Genomic DNA, 27,342 nt, shown 5'->3' with positions numbered 1-27,342 from the left:
GGAGAGAAATCATGTTTCTCCCTAATGCCACTAGGTCAAAGAGCCATAGGTTAGAGATAGTACATTAAGTATGTTCATATGAATCTGCAAGGAAACAGGTAGAAGAGGGCCGAATGGGCAATGTGACTGCTTGTACTCTAAATTTAGTTCATTGAAAACAAGTGTGAACATAAGTTTTAGGGTTTCCTGTTTCAATTTCCCAGAATAAATTTGGTTACAGGGTAGGTCTATAGGTTAGTGACTATCTGAAATGTAGAATGAAATGTATTCTGTACATTTATGCTGTTTTTATTTTATCTTGAACATATGAAAAAGTAGTGGCTTTTTTAACTTTTAAGGTTGACTACCCAGAATAGTTTCAGAATGAGAACTTCCAGCTAAGATGGAGGCATAGGTAGATAAACTGTGCCTCCTCACACAACCAGACGGACAAAATAAAAAATGAAAAACGAGCAGAACTGCCAGAAAAATCAAACTGTATGGAAGTCTGCCAAACAAGGAATTAACATTCATCCAGACTGGTAGGAGCAGTGGAGATGGGCAGCTGGGGCAGGGAGGACTCTCAGCAAGGCAGTGGCTAGAACACAGGGGTAGGGGACAGCAGCTGGTCCAACATTTGAGTGCAGATAAACCTGGAGGAACAACTGGTGAGCAAGACAGCCTGCGCAACCCAGGGTTCTAGTGTGGGGAAATAAAGCCTCAAAACTTCTGACTGAAAAAACTTGTGAGTGTTGCAGCAGCAGGAAAAACTCCTAGCCTCACAGGAGAGTTCCTTGGGGAGACCCATAGGGCCTAGAATGTATTAAAAACTACCCACTCAGGAATCAGCACCAGAAGAGCCCAATTCACTTGTGGGTAGTGGGTAAAGTGGCTGTAAGCTGGCTGAGAACCCAGCAAGTGGCACTGTTCCCTCTCAGACCCCTCCCTCACATACAGTGAGACAACGCAGGGACGTGGGTTGTCCCACCCTGGTGAACACCTAAGGCTCTGCCCCATACTATGTAACAGGTACACTGAGACCAAAAAATATGGCCCAAATGAAAGAACAGATCAAAGCTCCAGAAAAAATACAACCAAGCAATGAAGAGACAGCTGACCTACCAGATGCACAGTTCAAAACACTGGTAATCAGTATGCTCACAGAACTGGTTGAGTAGGGTAGCAAAATGGAGGAAAAACTGCAGGCTATGAAATGAAATAAATGAAAATGCACAGGGAACCAGCAGTGATGGGAAGGAAACTGGGATTCAAATCAATGATTTGGAGAAGGAAGAAATAAACATCTAACCAGAACAGAGTGAAGAAACAAGAATTAAAAAAATGAGACTTAGGAACCACTGGGACAACTTTAAACTTTACAACATCTGAATCACAGGGGTGCCAGGAGAAGAGGAAGAGCAAGATAATGAAAACGTATTTGAATACATAATGAAGGAGAACTCTCCCAGTCTGGCAAAGGAAATAGACTTCCAGGAAGTCCAGGAAGCTCAGAGTTCCAAAGAAGTTGGACCCAAGGAGGAACCCACCAAGGCACATCATAATGACATTACCCAAGATTAAATAGAAAGAATCTTCAAAACAGCAAGAGAAAAGGAGACAGTTACCTACAAAGGAGTTCCCATAAGGCTATCAGCTGATTTCTCAAAAGAAATCCTGAAGGCAAAGGGGCTGGAAAGAAGTATTCAAAGTCATTAAAGGCAAGGACATTCATCCAAGATTACTCTATCTAGCAAAGCTATCATTTAGATAGCATTTTAGATAGAATGGAGGGGGCAAATAAAGTGCTTCCCAGATAAGGTCAAGTTAAAGAAGTTTACCATCACCAAACCTGTATTATATGAAATGTTAAAGGGTCTTACCTAAGAAAAAGATGATCAAAAATATGAACAGTAAAATGACAACAAACTCACAACTATCTGAACCTAAAAAAAAAAAAAACAACCCTGAAACAAACTAAGCAAGCAACTAGAACAGAAACAGAATCACAGAAATGGAGATCACATGGAGGGTTATGAGTGGGGAGTGACAATGGGAGAATGGGGAAAAGGTATAGGGAATAAGCATAAATGGTTGGTACAAAATAGACAGGGGGAGGTTAAGAAAGAATAGTATAGAAAATGTAGGAGTCAAAGAACTTATATGTACGACCCATGGACAGGAACTAAGGGTGGGGGGGGAATGCAGGTAGGAGGGAGGTGCAGGGAGGAGGGGGAAAATGGGACTACTGTAATAGTATAGTCAATAAACTATCTTTAAAAGAACCAGAAAATAAAATAATTTTTATTAAAAAGAATTTTAGAATAGACAAGTAAATGTCAATGGTCTCTTGTGTTGTTGACTAGAACCAGTGGCTAATACATCTTTGTCTTAACTCTGAATTATGTATGTGAATAGACTTCCTGTTGACCAAAAAATGCATTTTGATATTGGATTTTTCTAAACTAACTATACTGCTCTGCCTGGCTCTTTGCATTGTTGGCCTTTGAACCATTTTATAGTTCTAAGCATGTGCTCTTGTCTTCTAATAAACTCAGAACTTCTAACAAGTTCTCAAAGGGTAAATCTTATTATTTGCAGTGGAAGCAAACTCAGTAAAAACTAAGTTTCAGAAAACAGTGTTTCTGAGAAGTTCTCAAATATCATGAAGAAGAATAAATGGTTAATTTAAAAGGAAAAACAGGTACGGCAACATAACATTAAAGTACAATTGTGGTAAGGGAAGACAACATAGATAAGGTTTCACCCTTGGTATTCCACTTTTTCAAAACAAAAAGGTCATGTATATCAATTTGCAGTATAGTAAAATTGTGTTCAAAGTTTATTTCAAGTCACAGAAAATATACAAACTAAGACAGCAGAATGGTCTGTTTTTGTTCTGAGAGAAGATGATGGGAGTCCTCCACCTGGCACCAATTTGAATCACTCAAGGGTTAGGATGTAGAAGCCATCTTTTTGCAACATTTCAACAAAGTTATAGAATTAATTTCCACATTTGTTGCCAGGTAGTTTTGAAAACCTGTAAGGAAAAGTTGGGAGAAAGCCATTAGAAGTTGAGACAATGTTCTCTTCCCCAAACATCAGTAAAAAACATTGAAAAGGTGGAGGAGGGAGGCTGCGCAGAAGAGCAAAACACCAGGGGCAGATTCCTAATGTGTCTGCCTCGTGCCTCTCAAAAATAACCATCCTTTACAGCAGGGTTTCTCAACCTCAGCATTACTGACATTTGAGGCCAGATAACGCTTTGTTATGGGGGAGTGTATCCTGTACATTATAGAATGTTTAGAAGCATCTCTGATCTCTACCACTGAATTCTAGCAGCGCACCATCCCCCCTAAAGTTGTAAAAACCAAAAATGTCTTGAGACATTTCCAAATGTCCTGTAGGCAGGCCAAACTGCCTGTGGTTGATGACCAGTGTCCTAATGGTAATGGTATATAAGCCTGTCAGTGATAGCTGAGATGGATGACAGCAAGTGAGGTATATGATGGAGAGAGAGCCAATATTTTGGCTACTGTATGCAGATATCAGCAATTAAACATTAAAACCTCACCTATGTAAATTGTGCAGAACTACATGCATACCACAGATACATATACACAAACTAATGTAGGCTTAAAAAAATGGTAAACATTGAGTAAGGTTTGTAGTCTAGTTAGCAGTAATGCGTCAATGTTGACTTCTTGATTTTGAATTACAGGCCAAAATGGTATTGTACGACAGCTTCTCAAGATGGGGGAAGCTGTAAGGAGGATACACGAGGTACCATTTTTCCAACTTCCTGTGAATTTACAATTATTTCAAAATAAAAGTTAAAAGAAACAAAAAATCTTGCCCTGTGATTTATGTGCAAGGCTTTGAAATGAGGTATTTCATAAGCAACAATACATACTGAAAGAAGTTTTAGAAACATTTCTACCTCCACTATCCAAAAACCATTTCCTCACATTATAGGGAATGCCTTCTCTGGCATAAATTAATTAGAAAAAGTAAAAAAGAGGAAGTGTTTTTTATCTGTTCCTCTGAATATAATAGGTACTCTATACTATTACTGAAAGAAAATAGAATGCCCGTGGTATGTGAACTGAAAAATTAAAGTACTAGTCATACCGAAAGTCTAGCTAAGCATTCATCTATGACAGATATGTTTATTTCCAGTCTGGATGTTGTAATGATATTATAAATGTGGATCAAAATACAATGTATTTAGTAAAGACTTAATTATTGTAAATGAGTTCACTATTATATGGTGATATATGGATGAAAATTATAATATGAATAGGGTAAAAAGTAGAATTCAAAATGTGATATTTGAGGTGATATTGGGATAATGTGAATTTTAAACTGTTTTTACAAAACAGAATTGTTTATGAAATACAAGCTATTGGGGGAAAATTTTTTAAAGGAAATGCCAATACATGTAATCAAGTTAGGTGACATGGGTAAGATTCTTTTTACCTAACCAATGAGCAAGAAAAATAAAGGCAGCAGTGTATAGAAACCTCTCAAATGTATAAGGACTGATGGTGACAGCAGACATTCACTAGCTTAATTACGTGCTGCAGTACAGTTTAAAACCTCAAAATATTCAATATGACATAAATATTAGAAACTAAAACATTTATACATTTTATTGAAATGCTTTGTATTCTTGCCATTTTGACAGGACAGCCTGCTATAAAATAACATAATTGACTGTGGAAGGATATACAACAAACTATATTTAGAGGTTATGTATGGGGATTGAGATTTGAGGAAGCAGAGCTTTATAACCCCCAATTTTTTACATTTCTGTATTTGATTAATTTTGTCACATTTGATTGTACATTACTTTTGCCATTAGGGAAAAAAGGTTTAAAAACATTGCAACTAATTCACGAGCTTAACAAATGCTCTGTAGCCTCCTGTTATTCTGATAGGGGCTGACCTACTAAAGGGTGAAGAGTCAGTCTAGCCGAGAGGAGTGCAGGCCTCAGGGAGTCTTGGGATCAGGAGAGTCTTGTTGCTTAAGGTTGGAAGTATATACCCCAAATGCACAAGGAGCTTGTCTGATTCAGGCCAGATAAGCATGCTTACCTTTCAAGGTGCTCCAGTGGATTTCTGTATTTGCTCCTTTAAGATCAGGATACTCTGCCTCTGTTCAGGAGGCAGCATGGCGATCTGGTCTGCAGTCAGCTGAAGAACCTGCATGATCAAAGCAGCCTGTGAAGAGAAAAAAGAATAGTGAGTGTTAATGAAGGAGCATTAATGATGGCAGCTAAAAAAAACAACCAAAAACAATACCAGCTTGTGTCCAAAAGGAAGGATATTTCACACGTTGACAACAGCCTCCCGGAAAATCAACCCAAAGCAACCAAGAAACCAAAACCAGCTGGTGAGAAAAGGCATAATGAAAAGCAAAAGTACAACATCTAAGATTAGAAGATTCAAAACAGACACCTTTATGAACCCAAAGTTCTTGCAGACTAAATTCTTATCTGTGAGCCCTAGGAAGTTTTCGGTTTTTAATCCTTTTGAATGTCTCTCCTTTTCACAAGTTTTAGGCCTTAACATCAGACATGAGCTCCTCATAATGGTCAAATAGAGAAACAGAAAGGTACTCGTGGGCAATCTGCTACTGTTTTTAGGGATAAGCTTGGAAGGGGTTGAAAAAAGGGATTTGGATTTTCGGGTCAATTTGGCCTACACAAAAGAACTGCTATTGGCAGATAAACCTAAAATGTAAGATTAGCTGCCATTTACATACATCCACTTAAGGATTTCAGGAATGGCTCACAAATTTTCAGGTTAACAAGATCAGAGAGTTCTAAGAGTAAACACCTCTGCCAAAGGAACTCTGAAAACCCAGCGATGGCACATAGTAACTACTAAAAAGAGGATTCCAAAGGATTTGTGCACATGGAGGCAGTCACGCAGCGTTGCTTACCTTCTGTGTTGCTTACCTTCTCGTGGTCCTGTGGAGTGACTTGGTTCTGGCCAGGACTAAAGCCACCAGGCTGGCCCCCACCCTGGATATTTGCTCCCTGCATGCCTGCTCCCTGCATGACTGGAACCTGTGTGCATAAAGAGAGATGAGAGATTTTTGGAACTTCTCATACAGGTAGTCAGAATTCAGCAATGGCAATGTTAAAAATAGGATCTGACTATGAATATGAGTAAGAAAAGCAAATTAATGATTCCGAAGATCATTTCCTATTGCTAGCAATGGCAGAAGGCAGGGTTTAGGCAGAGATCAACTAGCAAGTTAGACATGTTTGCTTACAACATCTCCAGCATCATCAACAAATATCACACAACACAACTGGATATCATTAAATCAAGCAAAATTCAGCCACATAAGCACAGAGAACATGGAGCATCCTGGAAATTAGTGCTCAGTGGAAACAGAAATGAAAGCTGACAGGTTCTAGAGATAATGTATGCTGGTCCACTGGGAAGCTACATTCACAGGGACACGGCCTACCTCTAGTTCAATCAAATATAAGTTGTTCATCCCAAATGGCTCTATCCCACAAGTAAGGTGGAGATACTCCTAATGGCAGAGGCAGAAAGGAGATGGGAAAGCCTCTGGGGAAAAGATTGCTATTAGCCCAACATTTGCTTTTGGTAACTTTCCAGAGAGCATATGCAGCAGATGCTAAATACAGACCAAGAAATATGACTGACCCGAATTAAAAGAACAAAGTGTAGTTATATCGTACTTATTAGTATTTCAGATCTTTGGTGAGTTCAATCTTTAAGAAGACTACCATAACCCAAGTAAAGGCCTCAGAGCCTTTAGAGTCTGTGAAAATGTCCCTATGTAGTTATATTCATATTCAGGCATTCACCCAGAGCTCAGGTATTCTTATTAAATACACATCATTAATAAACTTGTTACCTGCTTCCCCAGCAGATTAGAAGCAGCAAAGCATAAAAGAAACGTGGATAGACTGTTAGGAGCAGATACCACGACAGCAATGTGAGGAGCCAGATGATAGATAGCCTGACGGTGACAGAAACTAGGAACCAAACAGGAAATAACTCCTCTACTATAGCATATATAATAATGGATACATTTAATGATGATCTTGTATAATCAAAATAATTAAAACCATTTTCTGTAACCTGTTTAAGAAGGGAAGAAAGCATAATGCACTTCACAAGTTATTTCTAAGTAGTTTAATAAATTTGATAGAATAGTTTTATTATCCTAAATATTCACTTACATGCATGGATTCATTTCCTAAAGACACCAGAGATGAAGTATTAGTATGGCTTTGTGCAGCCTGCTACACTATCACTTTCTGTTCTTTATCAGTGCTGAATCCAGAGACAGATCTGATATGTTATGGATCTGGAACATCTCTAAGAATAACTTTCCTGAAGCTTCAGTCAATACTAACTTGAAGTACCATAATGTGATGTAACCATTCACTAACTGACATTTAAAGTTTCTAGAGTCCCTATTCTAGGCAGGTAAGTAATGATACACACCTAGGTGTGATTACACATCTAGGTTTGCCTAAGACAGTCCCAGATTAAATACTAACAAACCTGTCACTCACTCTCAAATGTGTCCCTGTTCAGTAAGTCATATAATAACCCTAGTAACAATAATCCTTTTACTGATGACTTTCCAACTTATGTGTACTGGAGTGAATTTTAAAGTCTGATTTGAAATTATCAATTAAGAATATACTGTTAAGTGAAAAATAAGGCACAGAACAGTGAGAGGAGTGAAACATAAAAATATATGTATATTCACATTTGAAAAAGTATGAGTATATATTCTTATTTGTTAGAAAGAAACAAAACAATCTAATAAAAGCAATTATCTTTAGGAGCTGGGGTTACAGGGGAGACAGGTACAGGGTAAGAAGTGAGGTTCTTATTGTATATCTATTATATATGGATGAATGTATTTTATATATTTATTGATAAGTGTACACATTAACTTAAACCATTTTTAAGTGGTTTGAATGTAAATTTCTTTCTCTACCTCAGATCTAATTAGTTTTATAGAACTGACTAATGAGAACTATATAAGTCTAATATTACAGGGTTATTACTTCAAGCACTAGTAGAGACAAAGGAACAAGACATCCAGAAATAGTCTTCCAACCACTATTTTCAATGTCTTTCTCCACAGAATTATCGATAGAATTATATAAGCACATCAAGTAGTTATTTGTTGTTTTTCTCCCCAACTAGAATGCAGGCCCATAGGGGCAGGGACTTCTCTGGTTCACACTACTATATCCATACTACCTATAGCTCTGTTTGGTACACAGTAGTTGTTAGATAAACATTTGTTTAATGACCGAGTGAACACCTAGAGACCATTTTTATTATGAGGCTACTGACCATAGAGTGCACACACAATAAACATAGAGGTCTGCAAACACATTTTTTGGAAGCACAGCTTGAAAAACAATAAAGAACAGTTTTTTTCTACATATACCAGAAACAAGATAATCATGTTTCATTTTAAAGAGGGGGATTTAGGCACACATGTACCCATATGCAGTGTGCAGGTAATAGGACAGAGTGGTACACTGGAAAAAAGAGTGGGTGCTATTCCTTGCTCTGCCACTTTTTACTTGTGTTAATTTAGACAAGTCACCTGAATTCTTGGGTCTCAGTTTCCAAACCTACAAAATGAGAGAAGTGGATGACTGACATGTACTATTTCAGCTCTGACATTCTCTCCTCTCTCTCCCCCCTCCCCCCACACACAAAAGGAGGAAGGCACAGAAGCATATGAAAGAAGAAAGACAGAACTACACAGAGGAAGGAGGAAAACATATATAGGTAAAAGGAAAGTGGAGGAGCTAGATGCAGGTGTGTCCTACCCGCAGCCCAGGATGGCTATGAATTCAGCCAAACACAAAATTGTAAATTTACTTAAACTATTATGAGATTTTAAAATTTCCGTTAGTGTTTGTGTATTTAATGTGTGGCCTAAGACAACTCTTTTTCTTCCAGTGTGGCTCAGAGATGCCAAAAGGTTGAACACTCCTGGGAGGGAGATGAAGGGTCTGGCATATAAAAACTCAGGGAAGATACACACCTCCCCGTAACCAATTGGGGATGAAGAGGGAGGAGATGACAACACATAGACAATCACAGAGAACCATATACTCTCACTGCTGGAGAGACACAAATAAAAAGAAAGCAAAGATCAGAATTCAGTTACATGGGTTTAAGGTGAGCATTAGAAAAACTGCCTTTCATGTTCACTGTTTATTTAGACTATGCAATGAAAGCAAATTAAAATAGGTTTCTGTATACCTAAGATTATCTTTACATGCTCTTTATATGCTCCAATGCAGTGGCTTTTAGGGTTGTACATTAGAATCATTTGGGAGAGGTTTTACAAATGACTCACACCTAGACTCTACAGATATACTCTTTATCTCTAGATTTTCAGGGCCTTTGCTCTAAATGGAAAAGTTCCTGGAATTGTTGCACAAGGTTGCTCTTTTGGACTATTATCTCGGTAATCAAAAAATCACCACTCTAAGGGACAGAGAAACTAAAGGAAGGGAAATTCTAATCTTCCCTTTCCAATAAGCTGACAAATAGCCCAAATCAGAAAATAGTAATAATCAGGCTCAATAAGTAGTTCCTGACAAGATCAAGATTTCACATAGAAGCCAGAAGTGAATGCCATACACACCTGTCTAGATCCCTGGGGGCCAACTGCCCCCAAGTTAATTGGATTGGGACCCTGGATTCCACTAGGTATAGGTCCTCTTGGGCCAGGGACTGGGCCCCTTGTATCCATGCTCCTGGCCTCCATCCCTCTGACTTCCATCGCACGGGCCTCCATCGCACGGGCCTCCATCGCGCGGGCCTCCATCGCGCGGGCCTCCATAGCACGTGCTTCCATTGCACGGGCCTCCAATCCTCTGGCATCTAATCCTCTTGCCTCCATGGCTCGTGCCTCCATCCCCCGTGTGTCTATGCCTCGGGGATCTCTTCCACCTATGAAGCAAGATAAAGAAAACCACTGTGTAGTTATTCACCATTATTACAAGAAGACTGAACAACCCAAGAAAGAAAAAAAAAAAACAATTCCTTTAGTCACATTTACCTCCCACTACAGAACACTGCTTTCTCCTCCCCAATTTCTCAGATTTGCAGATAAATCTTAAAAATGCTTGCCAACCCTACCACTCCAGCATTCTTTATTCCAGATTAGAGCCTAAGACAGCTGGGTTTATCACCAACCCACAACTTCCAGGCAGTGCTGTGCCATGGTCTGCCCTTACCTCTGCCATCCAAGGGTGGACCCCTCTGATCTAGCATGGGTCCTCTTGGCTCTGCCATTAGAGGTCTGGGCTCGGCTAATGGCCCTCCCCTCATCTCATGTGGGGGCGGGCCACGGCTGTCATGGCCAGGGACATGGTGCATGGGTGGACCCTGATGAGGTGGTCCCAGGTAACCTCTACAGATGGAAAAAATGTTATATTTTAGAACAGAGCCAAAAAACTAAGACAAAATTGTCAACCAGAACATCACCGAGTAAAAATCAGACAAGAACTGATGGAAATATCAGTATATGAGTGCCAAGAGAGTAATACCAAACAAGCTGAAGAAAAGCTATGGAGATATAAATCAACATATTCCAAAAATTCATATTTGGTCAGGGCACTCATAATTAAGGAGAAATTAATGCATATTCATTATATATAGTAAGTAGGCAGTATAGTGCTGAAGAACATCGTTACCATATGAGTTAAAATCTAAGCTCCACCACTTATTAGTGTGTGATCTCGGGTACATTTATTTAACTTCTCTATGCCTCAGTTTCTTCATTTGTAAAATGGGACTGCTACTAGTATCAATCTCATAGGTTTGTGTATATTTAATGAGATCATCTAAAAGTACTCAGCAGAGCCAGAGGCATAATCCCCATTAATATCAATTATTTTTTGATTATTGCCATTATTAAAATTACTACTGCCAAGAAGTAATATAAGTTTTTCCTATTCAGGTATGTATGCTAGAATTTCTAATTTATGAAGATGGGAGTAGCCATGGTTAGTTCAAAGTGACATACCCAACTATACACCTCTGCCCAAGGGGAAGTACTTAGTCTTGGACAGCAACCAACAGGTACAACCATATATGGAAAGACTTTTGTCTCAAAGTAAGGGAAAATTTTGATTTGTCTAAGATTTTACTGCTGTGTCATTGCTTACCTAGGCTCTACCTCTCCAGTTACAGAAAGTAAAGTGCCCCCACGTGGGTCATTTGGAGCATCTCCTAACAGACCTCGAGGAGTTGGGATGTTGGCAGGCAAGGGCCCACGCTGCATAGCTGCTCTGGGGTCTTGCATCGGCACTGACAGGGAAACAAACGAGGAGTTACTGCTGTGAAGGACACACAAGGAAATAAGAAATGACTCTATGTACCACTGACAACATAATTCAGACACCTTATAGTGGGTGAAACCTCACCACAGCAGACTCCTCTTGCAGCTCAAGAACAGAAGCAGGGTGTAGGCAGAATCTGTACCATGTCAGAGGTATGGATGGAATTATATAAAGAACAAACTGGGGAGCAACCTGCCAAGGACTAGCACTGCAACCTGAAGAGAATTATGCTCCTGGTTTTCCTTATAATCAATCTTAGGTCAAGGACCAGAGTCACAAAAGAGAGGTAGGGTCTTGGCATATGTGAACACTGCCATGGCTCTGCAAGAACCTGCTGTCTCCTTGCAGACTGCTATTCCATCCAAGCCTCCTGACACCAGTAGGGAGGGAGTACAGCCTCGGACAGATGCCCATATCATCCATGTTCTCTGCCCTGTGTGAAGAGGTCAATCTTAGGCTTGTGGCCCCAACAGGAGTAAATTAAAAACCCATAACACTACCCTTTTGGATTCTGAACATGAGGATGACTGCCAAGCAGCCCTTGTCCTCTCAACGTCCCACCCTAAACACCACAAGCAAAAGGAAACCCACAGATACAATGGGTACCTTGAACTCGCTCAATTGATGCAGGCCCGGCAGGTCCCACGGGCGAGTGCTGTAGGGTTCCTAGGTGAGCATTCAGTTCAAAAGGAGAAAGAGCAGACACTTAAAAGAGCTTGCATACCCATGCAGAAACATACACATACAGACACTGGAGATTTACACATGTAAAGTTAAAAAGCCAAGACTTCATTAGTTTGCTCCAGGCTATAAAATCTTCCTAAACTATTTTAGTGTCTTTGGAATCTGAAACTGTTCTGCTTTGATCAGCTTGCTTCTGAAGCTGACACCTCTGGGCCACTGATTTTATTTGGGCAGGATTAATCAGCCACTTTCGATTTTCACCTCTGCTACTATGAGTCCTCTAAATCACCTTATGATTTCATTAAAAAAAGAAACAAACTATAAAAAGGATGGTTCTGAATCTCTAACTTAGATAAAGAACATAAATATATTTCCTAAGTAAAAATGAAATAAATTATATTGAATGTGGAAGTCAAGATTTATTCTGGAGACTCCCATAGCAGAAGTACCAAACGGGGAAAGGGCAGTGAATGAACTTTAGACAAGGAAAGAGAATATCATTCTTCAAGAAATACTGTGCCACTGCAAGTCTTTGATAATAAACAGACATCACGATAAGAGCAAACAAAGACTAATGAGATGGCAAAGGCACTAACACTAAACAAAGGCGGCAGAAGGCAAGAGGAAGTATCTTCTTAAACATCTCACTGTGTCCTTTCACCATTACAAATGTGCAAAAGAAACAAAGATTCCAAGAAAAGAAAGACAAACTCGGTACAAATGGAAAGATTCTTGCTTTCTCTGCTGGTATTGAAGGAAAACAATAAAAGAAAACTCCTCTCACTCTGTCTCTTTATGAGGGCAGCCCTGATATACCTTCAGAACTTGACCCATTTCCCTTTGTTAACTCTGACCAGAAAAATATGAAGATAACTATAGCAGGAAGGAAGATGCCTTATGGAAATACACATTAAAAAGCTCTAGCTTGAACAATGGCTTGGGGGAGAGGTAAAAGTATGACTGAAACTCCAATTCCTTCCCATGATTACATACTTTGGGATACATACACAATGTATTGATTAGCCAGTGGGGGTAGGGTACAACTGCACAAAAACATAGGATGCTCAGATGAGGTATTTAGTCAACAGCTTGTCCTACTATCAACTGTCTGACAAGATTATTAGTTCTGTTGCTTCAGTAACCAACCCCAGTGTACACAGACAAGAAGTATACAGTCCTGTATCTTAATATTTTGTTTAAAAATAGATTTCACTTATAGGCCATATGCTAAGAAGTAGCTTAAGCTTCTCTATGACTATCCAACGAAAATACATTTGGAAGTTAATAAAGGTGGCATGGATTGAACAAGAGGCTAGATTCTAGAATTAGAGACTTCAAAATCTTAGCTCTGTCACTTACTAGCTGGGAGAAAAGATTAGTGTACCAAGTCCAGTCCACATTACTCAGATATCGGCATTTACTTACCACGTCCCCTTCAGTAAATAACTCAGTACTTTGAGCTTCCATGTCTTTACCTGAAAACTGAGGCACTGCCCCTAACTCACAGGTTGTTTATAAAAATTAAATGACCTGCACTACAATATGCATTGAGTTTTACTGGTTAGTTCTTTCTGTTTTCTTACTGTCTCTCCTCCTAATGTTGTTTTCAACCGAACCACTGTATTTCCTTTTATTTAAATTCAAGTAACATAGAGAAATAACATGGAGATTTTGGAGTGTCTACTGCTGTGATATCCAGTGTTAATGCCCAGCACAATATACACCTATCAAGTAAGCTTCGTAGACCTTTGGTCTCTCCCAGTTTCCTCTTGGGTTTCAATTTAGTATTCTACATATCCAGTTGCATATTACAAACTCATTATTAAAATTTCTTACTAAATCAACAAATGTTTATACAGAGAGAGCAAACATGTCAGCAGAATCATCAGACTATCAGGAAAAGGTGAAATAAACTAAATGGCAACAAAGGATTCATTTGTTTCATCATCAATTCTTATAGAGCTAGGCTCTGAATCACTAGATGGAAAGTCTAGACCAGAGGTGTCCACCTGAATTTCCTACAATGATAGAAATGTTCTATATCTGTAATATCCAGCTGGGTATCCACGAGCCCACTGTGGCCATTGAGCAGCTGTAATGTGGAAATGAATTTTGGATTTTACCTAATTTAAATTTAATTTTAATTACTTCAACATGCAAATATCTATATGTGGTTAGTGGCTTCTGTATTGCCATCTTAGACAGTGCACATAGATAAAGAACATTTCCAAGTCCAGTTCACATTAATCAGGTATTACTATTTATTTACCTTGTGCTCTCTCCATGGACACTGGTCCACTTCCTGGCATTCCAACCTGAGTCTGCATTCCTCCTAGAATAAAAGGGCAGGAAAGAAAATACATATTAAAACAGTGGGAAAAATTAACACAGTGGCTGAGTTAACACATTTTCTCTTTCTGCCCCACAAGCAGAAACCTACAAAGGAAGATAACTACCACCAAACAATGTAGCTACATAGAAGACAGAAATTTGTTATTATACTTTAAGTTTCAGTGACAAAAGTGAATTAAATAAGAATATTTTATCTCACTGGTCACCAGTACCTTGGCAGGCAGGTTGTGTAATGCAGAACAATGGCACTCAACCATGTAACTCCTCTCATAGGAGACTATGTTATTTCTGGGGTATTTCGTAAATGTGTGGGTATATTGTTTTAGCTATAACAAACATTTGTGGGAGCACTGCTGGCATTTAATGAGAAGCTAACAGGGATACTTCAATGTATGAGATAGTTCTACAAAATCAAGAATTATCTTGTCTTGCAAAATTTTCAGATGTTCTGTTGAACAGTCACACAAATAAAAATCTGTTTACAGTCATCTGAACTTAAAACCTAGGTCATTTTCATTTGTAAACAAAATGGCTTTTTGAAGTGACTGAGTAAATTATGGGTACTATATTTTTTTCTGTTATGAAATTTACCAGGAGTTTTCACCATTTCAGAAAATCACATCACCAACATCAATAGTCCTTGCGGTATCTGACTTGCAAAAAAAAAATAATAATACCTGCATCTGTCTATATATTTTTTGATTTTATTGATTATGCCATTACAGTTGTTCTATTCCCCCCTTCATTCCCCTCCACCCTGTACCCCCCTGCCCCTACCATTCCCCCCCTTTAGTTTATGACCATGTGTCTCAAATTCTTTAGATTCTATATTTCCCATACTATTCTTGCCCTCCCCCTATCTATTTTCTACCTACCATCTATGCTACTTATTTTCTGTACCTTCTCCCACTCCCTGTTGCTAACTCTCCCTGTGATCTTCATTTCTATATTTCCACTCCTGATCTAGCTGTCCTTTTAGTTTGCTTTTGTTTCAGGTGTGGTTGTTAATAACTGTGAGTTTGCTGTCCTTTCACTGTTCATCTTTTTTATCTTTTTTCTTAGGTAAGTCCCTTTAACATTTCATATAATAAGGGCTTGGTGATGATGAACTCCTTGAATTTGATCTTATTTGAGAAGTACTTTATCTGTCCTTCCATTCTAAATGAAAGTTTTGCTGGATAGAGTAATCTTGGTTGTAGGTCTTTGGATTTCATGACTTGGAATACCTCTTTCCAGCCCCTTCTTGCCTGTAAGGTCTCTTTTGAGAAATCTGCTGACAGTGTGATGGGAACTCCTTTGTAGGTAACTTTTACATTCATGGTATATGTGCAAGCATCTGATTGCTACCTTTTGTTTTCTAGTGTGGTTTTGTCTGAATACTTGCATATTTAAAATTATTTTTTGTTATAAATTAACTTCTTTTAATTTATCCTTTATAGTATAGTTAGAGAATTGTGCTGATTGTCTTTTGGGAAATCATATTAAGTAGGTTATACTTAATGTGTGCATTTCATTTCAGGATAGTAAAGAGTCACTGCAAAGTATCTGTTATGAAGAGGGAGTACTGGGTCTAATAGTGGAGAACTACTGGTCTATTCTAACCAGTCAGGGTGTGATGACTGCTATATGAAGAATAATCATGTACCCTAAGTCCCTGTCTGGTCCTTTGCACATAAAAATACTTCTCTTTTCCTCAAAGGAACAGTATATGCTACGAGTGGGGAAAAGAGACAGGCTCAACTGTTTGCAGTCATTAATATCAGTACTTACCTATATTACCAAGTACACTTCACATTCTCCTATTCCATTTAACATGGTAGGTATCAAAGAGCCCTGGATAAAACACCTGAACCTGTGCTAGCCCAAGTCCTGCTAGTAAATGTGATTTCAAACAAGTAATTTGATAAAATTACCTATTTCCAGGCATTCTGGTATATAATATGAAGGAGCTGGCCTAAACCATTGGTTCTTAGAATATGGTCCTCAGACCAGTGGATTTAGCATCACAAAGGACTTGTCAGAACTGCAAATTCCCAGGGCCCTACCTCAGACCTGCTGAATTAAGAGAATCTGGGGGTGGGGACCAGCAATTTGTATTTTAATAAGCTCTGTTGGTGATTCTAATGCATACTAATGTTTGATAACTGCAGGTCTAATTGATTTCAAAGTTTTCTTCTAGCCATAACATTTTGATTTATTCAGACTGCTCACCAAAACAATATAAAGATTTAGAATCTGAACAATGTGGTGGCAGAAGGAATTATGGGCATGATTTCTCATATTATAAACTATCACATAATGACACTTTTATTGTATGCACTAGCTTCCCAGAAACGAAATTGGTGGGTCAAAATGTATATGAATCTTTTACTGTGAGGCTACTTTCTCAAACGGCTGAAAAACTTCACATTTCCACCAGCAATGTTGTTAATGAAACCACATTTCCCATCAATAGTGTCATCTCTCTTTGAAATTTTTGCTAGTTGGATGGGCTTAAGTAAAACAAAATTTTGCTATTTAATTTACAATCTTAATTTTACAATTTAATTTACAATGAATTTGTCCTTGTTGCCATTTGGATTTGGTGTTCTATGAAGTGCATACTCATTTTCTTTGCCTTCTCACTTCTCATCAACTGTCAAACAGCTTTGTCCAGGGTATCACAAAACTCTTAGTGAAGTGTGAAGTTTTAATAACTTCAGAAGTATGAATGCTACAAACTCACAAAAAAATCACTTGAAAATTCATTTACACTTAACATCAACTTTTATATACTTATAATTCTGTCTTCTTGATCTAGTTTTTTAAAATTATTTTTGCAATTCTTTAAACCTAGAATTTAGAGTTCCTTATTCTTTTTTTCCTTATTCTTTAATAATATAGGCATTTAATGATATTCATTTTCCTTTAAGTACTGTTTTCACTATTTCCCATATTTTATGAGGTATAATACTTTTGTCTTTTAGATAATTTTAAAATTTCTACTTTTCTTTAATTCTAAAATTACCTAGAATATTTTTCCAGTAAAGCTTTTACTAGGTACCTTTTATTTGTTTCTAATTTTATTGGCTCATAATCAGAGAATGCAGCCTATACAACCTTAATGTTTTAAAATTTGTTATTTTATGGCTAAATACATGGTCGAGTTTGCTTGTTTGTTTGTTTTACTGTGCCATGGTCACTTGGGGGCAGGGGAGTGATGCTTCCAGTCAAAAGATGTAAGGCACCTTCTATATATTAAATCAAACTTACTGATTCCATTATTTTATTCCTTAATGTCCTTATTTATTTTTTGTGGACTACTACAGTGCTACTCACAGTATGGTCCCCAGACAATGCTGGGCCACACTTTGTGAACTCTGTGTTAACAGTTCATGACAATGTAAGTCCAGAAATGGAGAACAGTCATTTGGAAACCTTTATAGCTATCTGACATTGCTATGATGTCCAAGTGCATAGTCAGTGTGCTTATCTCACTGAACAGGGAATTTGGATGTTTTTCAATTCATGTAATCAGCTGTGTATGTCATGGCTTGCATACTTGTCATGTATAGTAGGACAACATTACAACTATTTCAAGGTAAATTATACACCTATATTTCATAAATGTATAAAATACTGAATCTATTTCTTTCACTGAAGGATAATTTAAGTTTAACTATAACACTATAGGATAAATGAAAACTGTGAGTTGCCAAAATTTCTGTAAAAATCCCTTCTTCCATTACTTGTTAACTTGTCTCTGTACAAAACAGAACAATTTAGATTTTAATTCCCCCATGAGTAGTGTTGCAGTCAATCTAACCCAGATTAGCTAAATTAACAAGAAGCAAGTTTACTGTGTAAAGTCTTTCAATATTGATATACATTGTGTATTCATACAGGTGTTTCATATGGGGAATCACTATTTCATGCATAATTTCAGTTACAACTGTTGAATGACAAAAAGCTAAAAATGTAATAGCAATACTCTATTAATTCCCATGTATACTTTCAATGAACACATGCAATTTTCAAAATTCTGTTTTCTTCCTCTTTTTGGTCTGAATTAATGAAATGTAATTTTATAGCTGTTAAATATGAGGAAATGTGTCCATGTACTCTGTATCTTTTTTTTCCCATGTGTTTTTACCCTAATTTGTCTCTGGCTTTTAATGGAAGAATTCAGTCTTTCACTTAGGAGAATAATGACTACACAAGATTTTATTCCTTCCCCCTTACTCTACATTTATTATTACTTACTTCACAGTATCATTTTCTTTTCTCTGTCTTTGCTGCCTTGGTCTAGTTCCCACTCATTCTAATTTTCCCTTCACTAATTTGGAAGGGTTACTGTACCTTTCACTTTATTGTCCTTTTCCCTGTTGTCATAATCACACATATAGGATTTGTATATATAAAATCAACTATCCCCCCTCCCTGCCAGGATATATATTTCCTAGTGGTGTATTCATTTTATATCAAGATCTACCCCATTTGCAATGAAAAACTTCAGCAAAATACCAAAATGGTGAAGACTCTAAATGAAACGTACCTCCAGGAGCTAAGGAACCAGGGACAGGTCCTGTTACAGCTGTTGGTATTTGCCCTGGTGCTGGAACTCCAGCCTGCATAGAAGCTTGCATCAAAGGAGGTGCACCATTGACATGCATGCCACCCTGAGCAAGAGAAAAACCAGAGTATGTAGATATTTCTGTGAAGACGCAACAAAGTTTATGACCTTAAAGAACTCTTCAAATTGATACCCCCAAATATTCTACAAAATAACCTTTTTCTATAGCATGTCTGAGGCAGACTTAAGTTTATAGCAAATTTTGAATAGAAGATGCAATCAATACACATGAAAAGCCTGTTTGTAACACAGTTAAGGTGGACCATATTCTGAAAGCTGAGATTGAGAAGTTCTTATTTGTGTGCAGAGGCTACAAGTAGCACCTATTGTTGACTTGATGATTGGGGCCTGGCAATAAGAGTAAAAAAAATAAGTGGCTTGAACCCAAGGAGAAAAAGAGGAAACTGGAACATTTTTATAAAGAAATTGAGGGCAGTCTTCATTTTTAAGATTCAAAAAAAAATTGACCAATCTTTTCTCATCCCGGTCCTGGGATATAATTTTGGTTTAGGGGGAATATTAACTTTTTAATGCTATATGAAAGCTCCTGGAGGGAAACCGACTGTTATGTTTTCACCGGTGTATTCCCCAGAGAACTGAGCAGTTCCTTGGAATAGAAAAGGCTCAATAAAAAAAGAATAGCTGTTATAAAAAATCACAAATACTTTCAGAAAACACAAACTCTAAAACAGAAAGTTGTATAGTGAGGTGGTTAGAGAAAACAGGCTAAGAGGTCACACAAAACCAGGTTTAGATCCTGGATATTCCACTTACAATTATGCTGTTTTTGGATCGGTTAACCTCTCTGGGTCTTAATTCATTTCATTCTATTTCTGAAAAAATATTTATTGAGTTAGAGCAGGGGTTAGCAAACTATGGCCCATGGGGCAAATCTGGCTTACTGCATTTCATAAAGTTTTATTAGAACACAACCACACACCTTTGTTTATGTATTGTCTGTGGCTGATTTCACAACTCTAAGGACAGAGTTGAGTAGTCAGGACAGATTCCACAGCCTGCAAAGCCAAAAAATACTTACCACTGGGCCATTTACAGAGGATGTTTGCCAACTCCCACCCTAAACCTTTATATGATCCATCCAAGTTGTTTGCCTCTGCCAATCTGATAGGTGAAAAATGGTAGCTTTTTGTACTTTGTTTACATTTATTTTTTTGAGGTTGAACACTTTTTCATATATTTAATGTATATTTGTATTTCCACTTTTGAGAACTGTTTATGTTCATTGCAAACTTTTCAACTGCATTATTGGTAATTTTCTTACTAATTTACAGGTCTTTTTAGCTACTTATGAAAAATTCCAGTTATCCAAAATGGATAGAAAATAAAATTAACCATGCAGTTTAGGAAATAAATTATATACACAATTGAAATCTCCCACATGGTCTTCTCCAATTGCACTCTATATCCCCTTTTTAGACAACCACTTAAGAATTCTTACAGATGTTTTGAAATTTTATGTAAACCATTATATACCAAAGGTATTCTTTCCAATTCACTCAACATGTTTTTGGGATACATGCAGACACATACATCCCATATGTTGAGAATGCTTCCACATTCACTTGTTTTCACTTCTGTATGGTATTATGTTTTTAAGTTACCTGTATTGATACCATGAATCCTAGTTCAACTTAATTGCTATATGGAATTATGTTTTTGAAAATCAGCCATGGTGACATATGTAGTTTATTTAAAATTCCATTCTGCTGCTGTATATTTAGGATGTTTCTAATTTTTCACTACTATAAGGTGGCAACGAACATTCTTAAACATGAGTAAGGGCTCTTAAGTAATAAGCCTGCTGTTCACATTTTTGGCAAATACAAGTTTTTCCCAAGTTGTTATCTGTCTTTGGTATTTATTTCTTTTTCTCCATATAGACATTTTTCAGTTTTCACACGTATTGAGTTTTTATGGGTTCAGTTTTGTGTCAGTTAGAAAGCCAGGTTTTTACTTTTTTCATTGGAAAGAATGGAGATAATATGATCGCTGTATGAAATGAAACAATGTGTGTAAAATAACAAAGCGCCAACCCCAGTGCTACACATGCACAGATACACAAAATTAGCTTATCAAAGAGGGCTTATAGTAAGGATTTCTTTGTTTCACAAACTAGGCACTAAATCTATATTCATTCAGATGTCACATTCTCTGCAAACTAGAAACTGCTTCTATACCTGGAAATTGAAATTACCATATGCCTCCTGACCATTCTTCTTTCAATATATCCTCCTAAAATGAAAATGGCATTCTAAGACAGATTTTAAAAAATGTTAAGGGGTAAAACCCTACCAAAGACTGGACCCCAGGGGCCTGAGGATTCTGCTGGTTCATTGACACATTGGATCCTGAGGCAGGCCCAGCACTGTGGACTGGCTGAGGGTTGCCTGCAATCAGTGTTGGGATATTCGTCTGGCGATGCAGAATTTTCTAAAAGGTAAAAAGACAAATCTATGAGCTGTCTGCTTAACAAAGCAATCAGGTAGTTCCTACTCTCACTCAAGGTTTACCCCAGCATTTCCATAAAAGAACCAGAGGCACTCACCAGGGCAATTTCTGGATCCACAATTCTCATCACTACCTGAGCCTGTAGCAAAGCATATGCCAGTTGAGGATTTTGGAGCAACATGTTCCGTGCTTCCTGGGGACTATTCTGGACACACAGCTGAGGAAATAAACAGAAAAAGTGTCAAGTTCAGTACTTATTACTTAAAAATCAATAGTGATTTAGAGGCATCCTCATCTGAGAAATGTAATAATGTAGTGGTTTTTGTGAAACAAGGTAAGACCTCAAAATATTGGTCATGGCAGGCAAAGAAAGAAGAGGCATTTCAAATACCATAATACCATCATTTAGGGAAAAATCCACATTTTATTATTATTATTTTAAATATTTTATTTATTTATCTTTGGAGGGGAAGGGAAGGAGAGAGGGAGAGAAGCATCAATGTATGGTTGCCTCTCATGTGTTCCCTGCTGGGAACTGGCCTGCAACCCAGGCATGTGCCCTGAGTGGGAATTGAACCACGATCCTTTGGTTCGCAGGTCCACTCTCAGTCCACTGAGCTACACCAGCCAGGGAAAAATCCACATTTTAATATCTATATCTGATATCTATGGGCTACAAAAACCCAGCCAGGTTGTATTGATGTGTTTGTGTACTAATGGAAACTCTTTGCACAAAACGTAAAGTATACTATGGACACATGAATTAGTGAAAGTGAAAGACATGGTGGTCAATAGGTACACCTTCTACTTGAGTGCAGGGAATCACTTCCATTAACTTTACCAATTAACTCTTGAAAATTTGATGTGATTGGATTTATTTATAACTTAATGCTTCCTCCCACCTTCATCTGTTTCATCAGCTCAAACATCTGCTCTGGTGGAAGACTGGCAACAGCTTTGCTAATGGACTCAGGGGCATCCTCAGGACTGATGGTCTCTCCATAAGGTGACTCAATGACAGGGGCACCAGTTCCAAGGCCTGATTGGGAAGAAAGTACAAAAATGTTAAGAAGGCAAAATAAAGAGGTAAATCATTTTAGGTATCTACTTTCCAGAGCTGCTATAAGAACCTGTTGATAACTTTAAATTCCCTGGAGCTGAGAAATAGGTGACTTGCAAGTCTTTTATTTCTGTGGAAGAAGTGATAGAGTATATTTTCTGCTCTCAGAGTAAAGCTTGGACCATGATAACATAGGTGGACCTAAATTAGGGATTGGGCATATCAATTTCCCTCGACAAGCACTTTCTGAAACAAAAGGTTTAAATAGAAAAAGATGCTAATTTCTAAATGGAATTCCTGGATCTACAACCTCAAAAAAACCCTTAAGAATGCCTTAGTATCCCCACCAGTTACAGATCTGGCAACACAGTTATAGGAATGGCAAACACCAATAACATAATTAGTGCTACTAATCACTTGGTAAGCCTAAATTCATCTTCAACTGGAATTAACTTCTCGGGAACTGAAGGATTTCTAGTCAGCCTTACCTTGTTTCTCAAAGATATACACTTCCCTGATATAGGGTACCTCAGCTGGGTCAAGTAAAGAAGTTGTGTGGATAACCATTTAAGCAGATGCTAAAACATACCATAAATGGAAAATCTTCATTGTTACATCTTTGCTACCTCATGCTGCATACAACTTGGGTTTATACTCACTCTTCAGCTCTTCTTTGTTCTTTTCACTAGCAGCATTGTCCACTCGAAGTGCTCTCCCACTGAATTCACGCCCATTCAGGTTTCTCATTGCACTAAGTGCTGTCTCTTGGTCTTGGTATTCACAGAAGCCATAACCCTTTGGCTTTCCTGTCTCCCTATCATATACCAACCTGAAGAGCAGAATCAAGTATCAGGCACAAATGTTACATACACACAGGGTTCTTGCAAGCACTGCCATGTTCTAATTTGGTGAACTGTAAAGCAAATGACTTTATCACTCTGCCTGCCTCATTGAAACATTTTTTAAACATTAAAAAAACTTTACTTTTTAATTACAGTTCTTTTCCCAGCTCAGCTGATAAGAATGGAATGATAATAAGGATCAACAGCTTCTCTGTGACTAGTGAAGGGTCTTGCTCAATTCGGTGTGGTGGGAAGAGCCCACACTCAACAGTGTTGCTGGTAGAAGTGACAATAACAAGGGGTGGTTGAGTAGAGAATGCTCACAGCTCCACTGGCTTGAGACTGTAGTCATTGTTGGAGAAGGCACATTTTTTTTTTTTGCTTGACTGTGTGCATGTGCAGCAGATTCCTGAGAAAACTCAAACCAGTTGTTACACACATACCTGGCCGACCCTGAAGCTGGACACATGTGCATAGAAAACATAAAAGGCCCAGGAGAGGAAAGGCCTGGGCATACTTGAAAACGGCATGAACTTTGAATGCCGCCTGCATCAAAAAAAAATGAATCTTTTAGTATAAATGAATGTAAATTGTATGGTATATGAATTATATCTCAATAAAGTTGTTACAAAAAAAAAAGAAGAAGAATGCATGTGAAAAGCTACCAGTAAAAACCTTGCCATTATTACTAAGGGCCAAATTTTTGGTGATTTTTTTACAGAAACTCCCACCAAGTAGCGAAAGGGAATCGTACCTGAAACTAACAACAGGTCCAACCTCAGAAAAGATGTCCTTTAATTGTTCTTCAGTAGCCTCATATGGAATGTTCCCCACTAAAGAAACAAGTAACATTAAAATGTTAAGTAACAGAAACTAAGTAACATTAAAATTCTGAGTCTGTAACTTAGATCTTTAGTATGAAAGTAAACAACAGTTTCTATGTTATCAGGGAAAATGTAACAACAGGCTTGAAATACAGTGCTCCTCCAATCCCAGTTACATGATACTCCCTTAGAATTTCAATCTTTGCTGACTTTAACTTCAAGAAAAACAAACCACTGAGACTAAATACAAAAAGTGCACAGTTGTAAATATCAGTTCTCAGACTGACCTAGAGTTACATTTTCCTTAACTTTGGTGAAAATACTTAGGCACTGTTATGTACCTAAAAGTCTGCAAGTGTTAACAATACTAAAAATATCAACATTGTAACCAGCTTATATGCCCACATTTACATACACACTTTCTCAAAGGAGAATGACCATGCGTGTAGTGGAAGATGTTTAAAAATTATTCCGTTTGGTCATATCCCTTTAAGACTGTGCTTTAAAATCCTAACACAAACTTAAAAAGAAATAACTTACCTCGGCTGAAAAGATTACTTAGAACAGATCTGATCCTTTTAAAATTTCTTTCACAAGGTCTGAATCGTTCATTCATTTATTTATAATACACGTTGAAACGCCAGATAGCTGCTACCACTATCAACAAACTATTTGATAAAATGTAACAGGATCTAAGCACAGAATGAAAGTCCTTGTAAGAGGGCGGGGAAGTGGACACAGTATCTATACCCTCACCACATAAACTGTATTCTGAAACAGGGGGTGAGAAGTAGTATGGGACACCTGCCAAGCGCCCTCGCTTCTAGAAAATAATTGAAGCTAGAAAATGAATGAAGGGAGAAATGCATAGAAGCTGAATGCTAGTTTCACTTCCTCAGCCACGTCGTGGAAAGGCTGCGAAACCCTGGGAGAAGGGGAACATCACTTTGCCCATGAGTCCACCAGCTTGGGCTCCCCACAAGCGAGGCAGGGAGAGCTGCACGCTTGACGGAGCAAAGGCTCCCAAAGCTATTCAAGAGGTGCTGAGGACGCTCCTCGCCGCTCACGGACTCTGTCTGTCCCTCCCCAGTGGTTGGCTACAATAAATTCCTCTTACCGAACACCGAACGTAGTGAACGATCTACCGCAGGGTCTCTTACATTCAAACCCGCCATCGTTCTTTTTGCAGCTTCCGGTATGCTAGGGGACACTTCCGTACTGCTCGAGAGCCCCGAGACGCACACACCCTCCTAAGGCTCCTGTACCGGAAACGCCTGGGTAGAGACGGGGGTTTTTCCCCTGGCGTCATTGCGTCACAGGAGGCGTGCCTTACTTTTAGGAGAGCAGTCACTCACCCAGGCCGAGCGGCGGTGTGGCAATAATGTCCTTGTGAGGCGGTTTCAGGCTTCCCCGAGCGAATAGCATCTTTTATTAATCGTTTTTTTTTTCTTAGACTACTGTAAGTAATCCTTGACCACAGCACAGATGGCAGCAGTGGCTTTACCATGGTAACAGGGAAGTCATTTGCTAACAACTGCCACTTTGATTTTAATTACCTGCTGTTAGGGGAGGGAAGTGGTTGGCCCCGCCCCAGCGGCGTGCATATTATTTTGGGAAAGCTGGGAGTGTATGGAGATGGGGAGAGAGAGCCGCGGGAGCCTAGAAGAATGAGCGGATGAGGGGCATTCAATGTCAGAATGTTAACACATAGCTGAGGAGATGGGGAGGTAAAGGGAGAACAAACCTATGTTTGCTCTTGTATAGGCCCTGGGCTCCATGTGCTTGGCGGTGGCGATGGGGCTGGACAGTACAGGATATTGGAACAGGACATTAGCTATTTTTCCTTTTGTAACTGGCTTAATTCACTTAGCATAATAAGTTCATTCAAAGTTCATCCATGTTATGGCATGTGTCAGAATTTCCTTTTTAAGGCTGAATACCGCATTTTGTTTATTCATCCATTGATGGACACTTGGGTTGTTACTACATTTTGGCTATTGTGAATATCTGAGTCCCTGAGTGTAGTTCTTTTGGGTAAATACTGAGAAGTAGAATTGCTAGATCATATGGTAATTCTATGTTTACTTTTTTGAGAAGCCACCATATAGCATTTGCTGCAGCTACAGCATCATTTTTCATCCCTACCAGCAATGCCAAAGTTTCTCATTTTGACCTTACCAACACTTGGTATTTTCTGGTGTTTTTTTTTTAAACAATAGCTACCCTAAATCGGTGTGAAATGGTATTTCATTGGGATTTGACTTGGAGTTCCCTACTATATCAGAAGAACCTAATGCTTTCCTCTCCTGTGTGTCTCCTTTACTTTCATGCAGAACCCTTGGTGTCTGATAATTCTGGTAACCAAATGTGGGTTGTGTTTCCCCACAACAAGCATTTCTCTGCAACACCAAATAGGTATCCTATAACTTAACTCAATTTTGATACTGTCAGATCCCGTAGGTTAAGGACTCAGTGGTACAAGACAGCCCCCGTTTCTCTTTGGATGCCAATATCAAATCTATTGTCACTTGTGCTTCTGACCAATTGGCTATGAATCTGTTCCCAATGATCCCCTCCTTGGGTTCAATTAATTTGCTAGAGTGGCTCACAGAATCCAGGAAAATGCTTAATTACACTTACCAGTTTGCTAAAGTACAATTTATGATAAAGGATACAGATGAACAGCCAAATGCAGAGATACATAGGGCGAGGTCTAGGAGTGTCATGACTGCAGGCACTTCTATCCCTGTGGAGTTTTGGACCCTCCTGATAGGTAGATGTGTTCACCCATCTGAAAGTTTTTTGAACTCTTTACTTTTGGGACATTTATGGAGGTTTCATCAGGTAGGAATGATTAATTATTAACTCCATTTCTAGTTCCTCTCTCCTCTCTGGAGGACTGGGGCGTTTGGGCTGAAAATTCCAAACTTCTAATCATGGCTTGATCATTCTGGTGATTAGCCCCCATCCAGAAGCACACCCTGAGTTGCCTCATTGTAGCAAAAGATGCCGCTAATTTTCTTATCACTTAAGAACTTACAAGAGTTTTAGAAGCTCTGTATCAGGGATGAAGTCAAAGACCCAATATTAGAACAACAAATGCTCCTACTGTCCTATCATTAAGGAAATTACAAGGGGT

The 27,342-nt window shown here is 38.4% G+C and overlaps 1 protein-coding gene across 3 annotated transcripts; it reads right to left on the bottom strand.

The window, feature by feature from the left end:
- Positions 1-2,322: 2,322 nt before the first annotated feature.
- CSTF2 (cleavage stimulation factor subunit 2) lies at positions 2,323-25,469 on the bottom strand. 3 transcript variants are annotated; one of them, XM_037143790.2, is made up of 16 exons: positions 25,321-25,469; positions 24,134-24,212; positions 23,197-23,366; positions 22,380-22,516; positions 21,575-21,694; positions 21,322-21,459; positions 18,931-19,054; positions 14,314-14,376; positions 11,967-12,026; positions 11,692-11,793; positions 11,187-11,328; positions 10,254-10,429; positions 9,659-9,966; positions 5,940-6,050; positions 5,074-5,199; positions 2,323-3,016 (listed from the first exon to the last, which is right to left on the bottom strand). In XM_037143790.2, exons 1-15 carry the CDS (start codon positions 25,376-25,378, stop codon positions 5,077-5,079), a joined length of 1,911 nt encoding a protein of 636 aa, XP_036999685.2. In that variant the 5' UTR covers positions 25,379-25,469; the 3' UTR covers positions 2,323-3,016; positions 5,074-5,076. The 3 variants fall into 3 exon arrangements, with proteins under 3 accessions (XP_036999685.2, XP_036999686.2, XP_036999687.2); XM_037143791.2 differs by lacking the exon at positions 11,692-11,793 and having other exon boundaries at positions 25,321-25,468; XM_037143792.2 differs by lacking the exons at positions 11,692-11,793; positions 11,967-12,026 and having other exon boundaries at positions 25,321-25,468.
- Between the last annotated feature and the right edge of the window lie 1,873 nt (positions 25,470-27,342).

The sequence above is a fragment of the Artibeus jamaicensis genome, unplaced genomic scaffold (genome assembly GCF_021234435.1).
Source record: "Artibeus jamaicensis isolate MK-2021 breed Jamaican fruit bat unplaced genomic scaffold, CSHL_Jam_final scaffold_461, whole genome shotgun sequence".
Lineage (NCBI taxonomy): Eukaryota > Metazoa > Chordata > Mammalia > Chiroptera > Phyllostomidae > Artibeus > Artibeus jamaicensis.
This window is presented reverse-complemented; position numbering and strand designations above follow the sequence as displayed.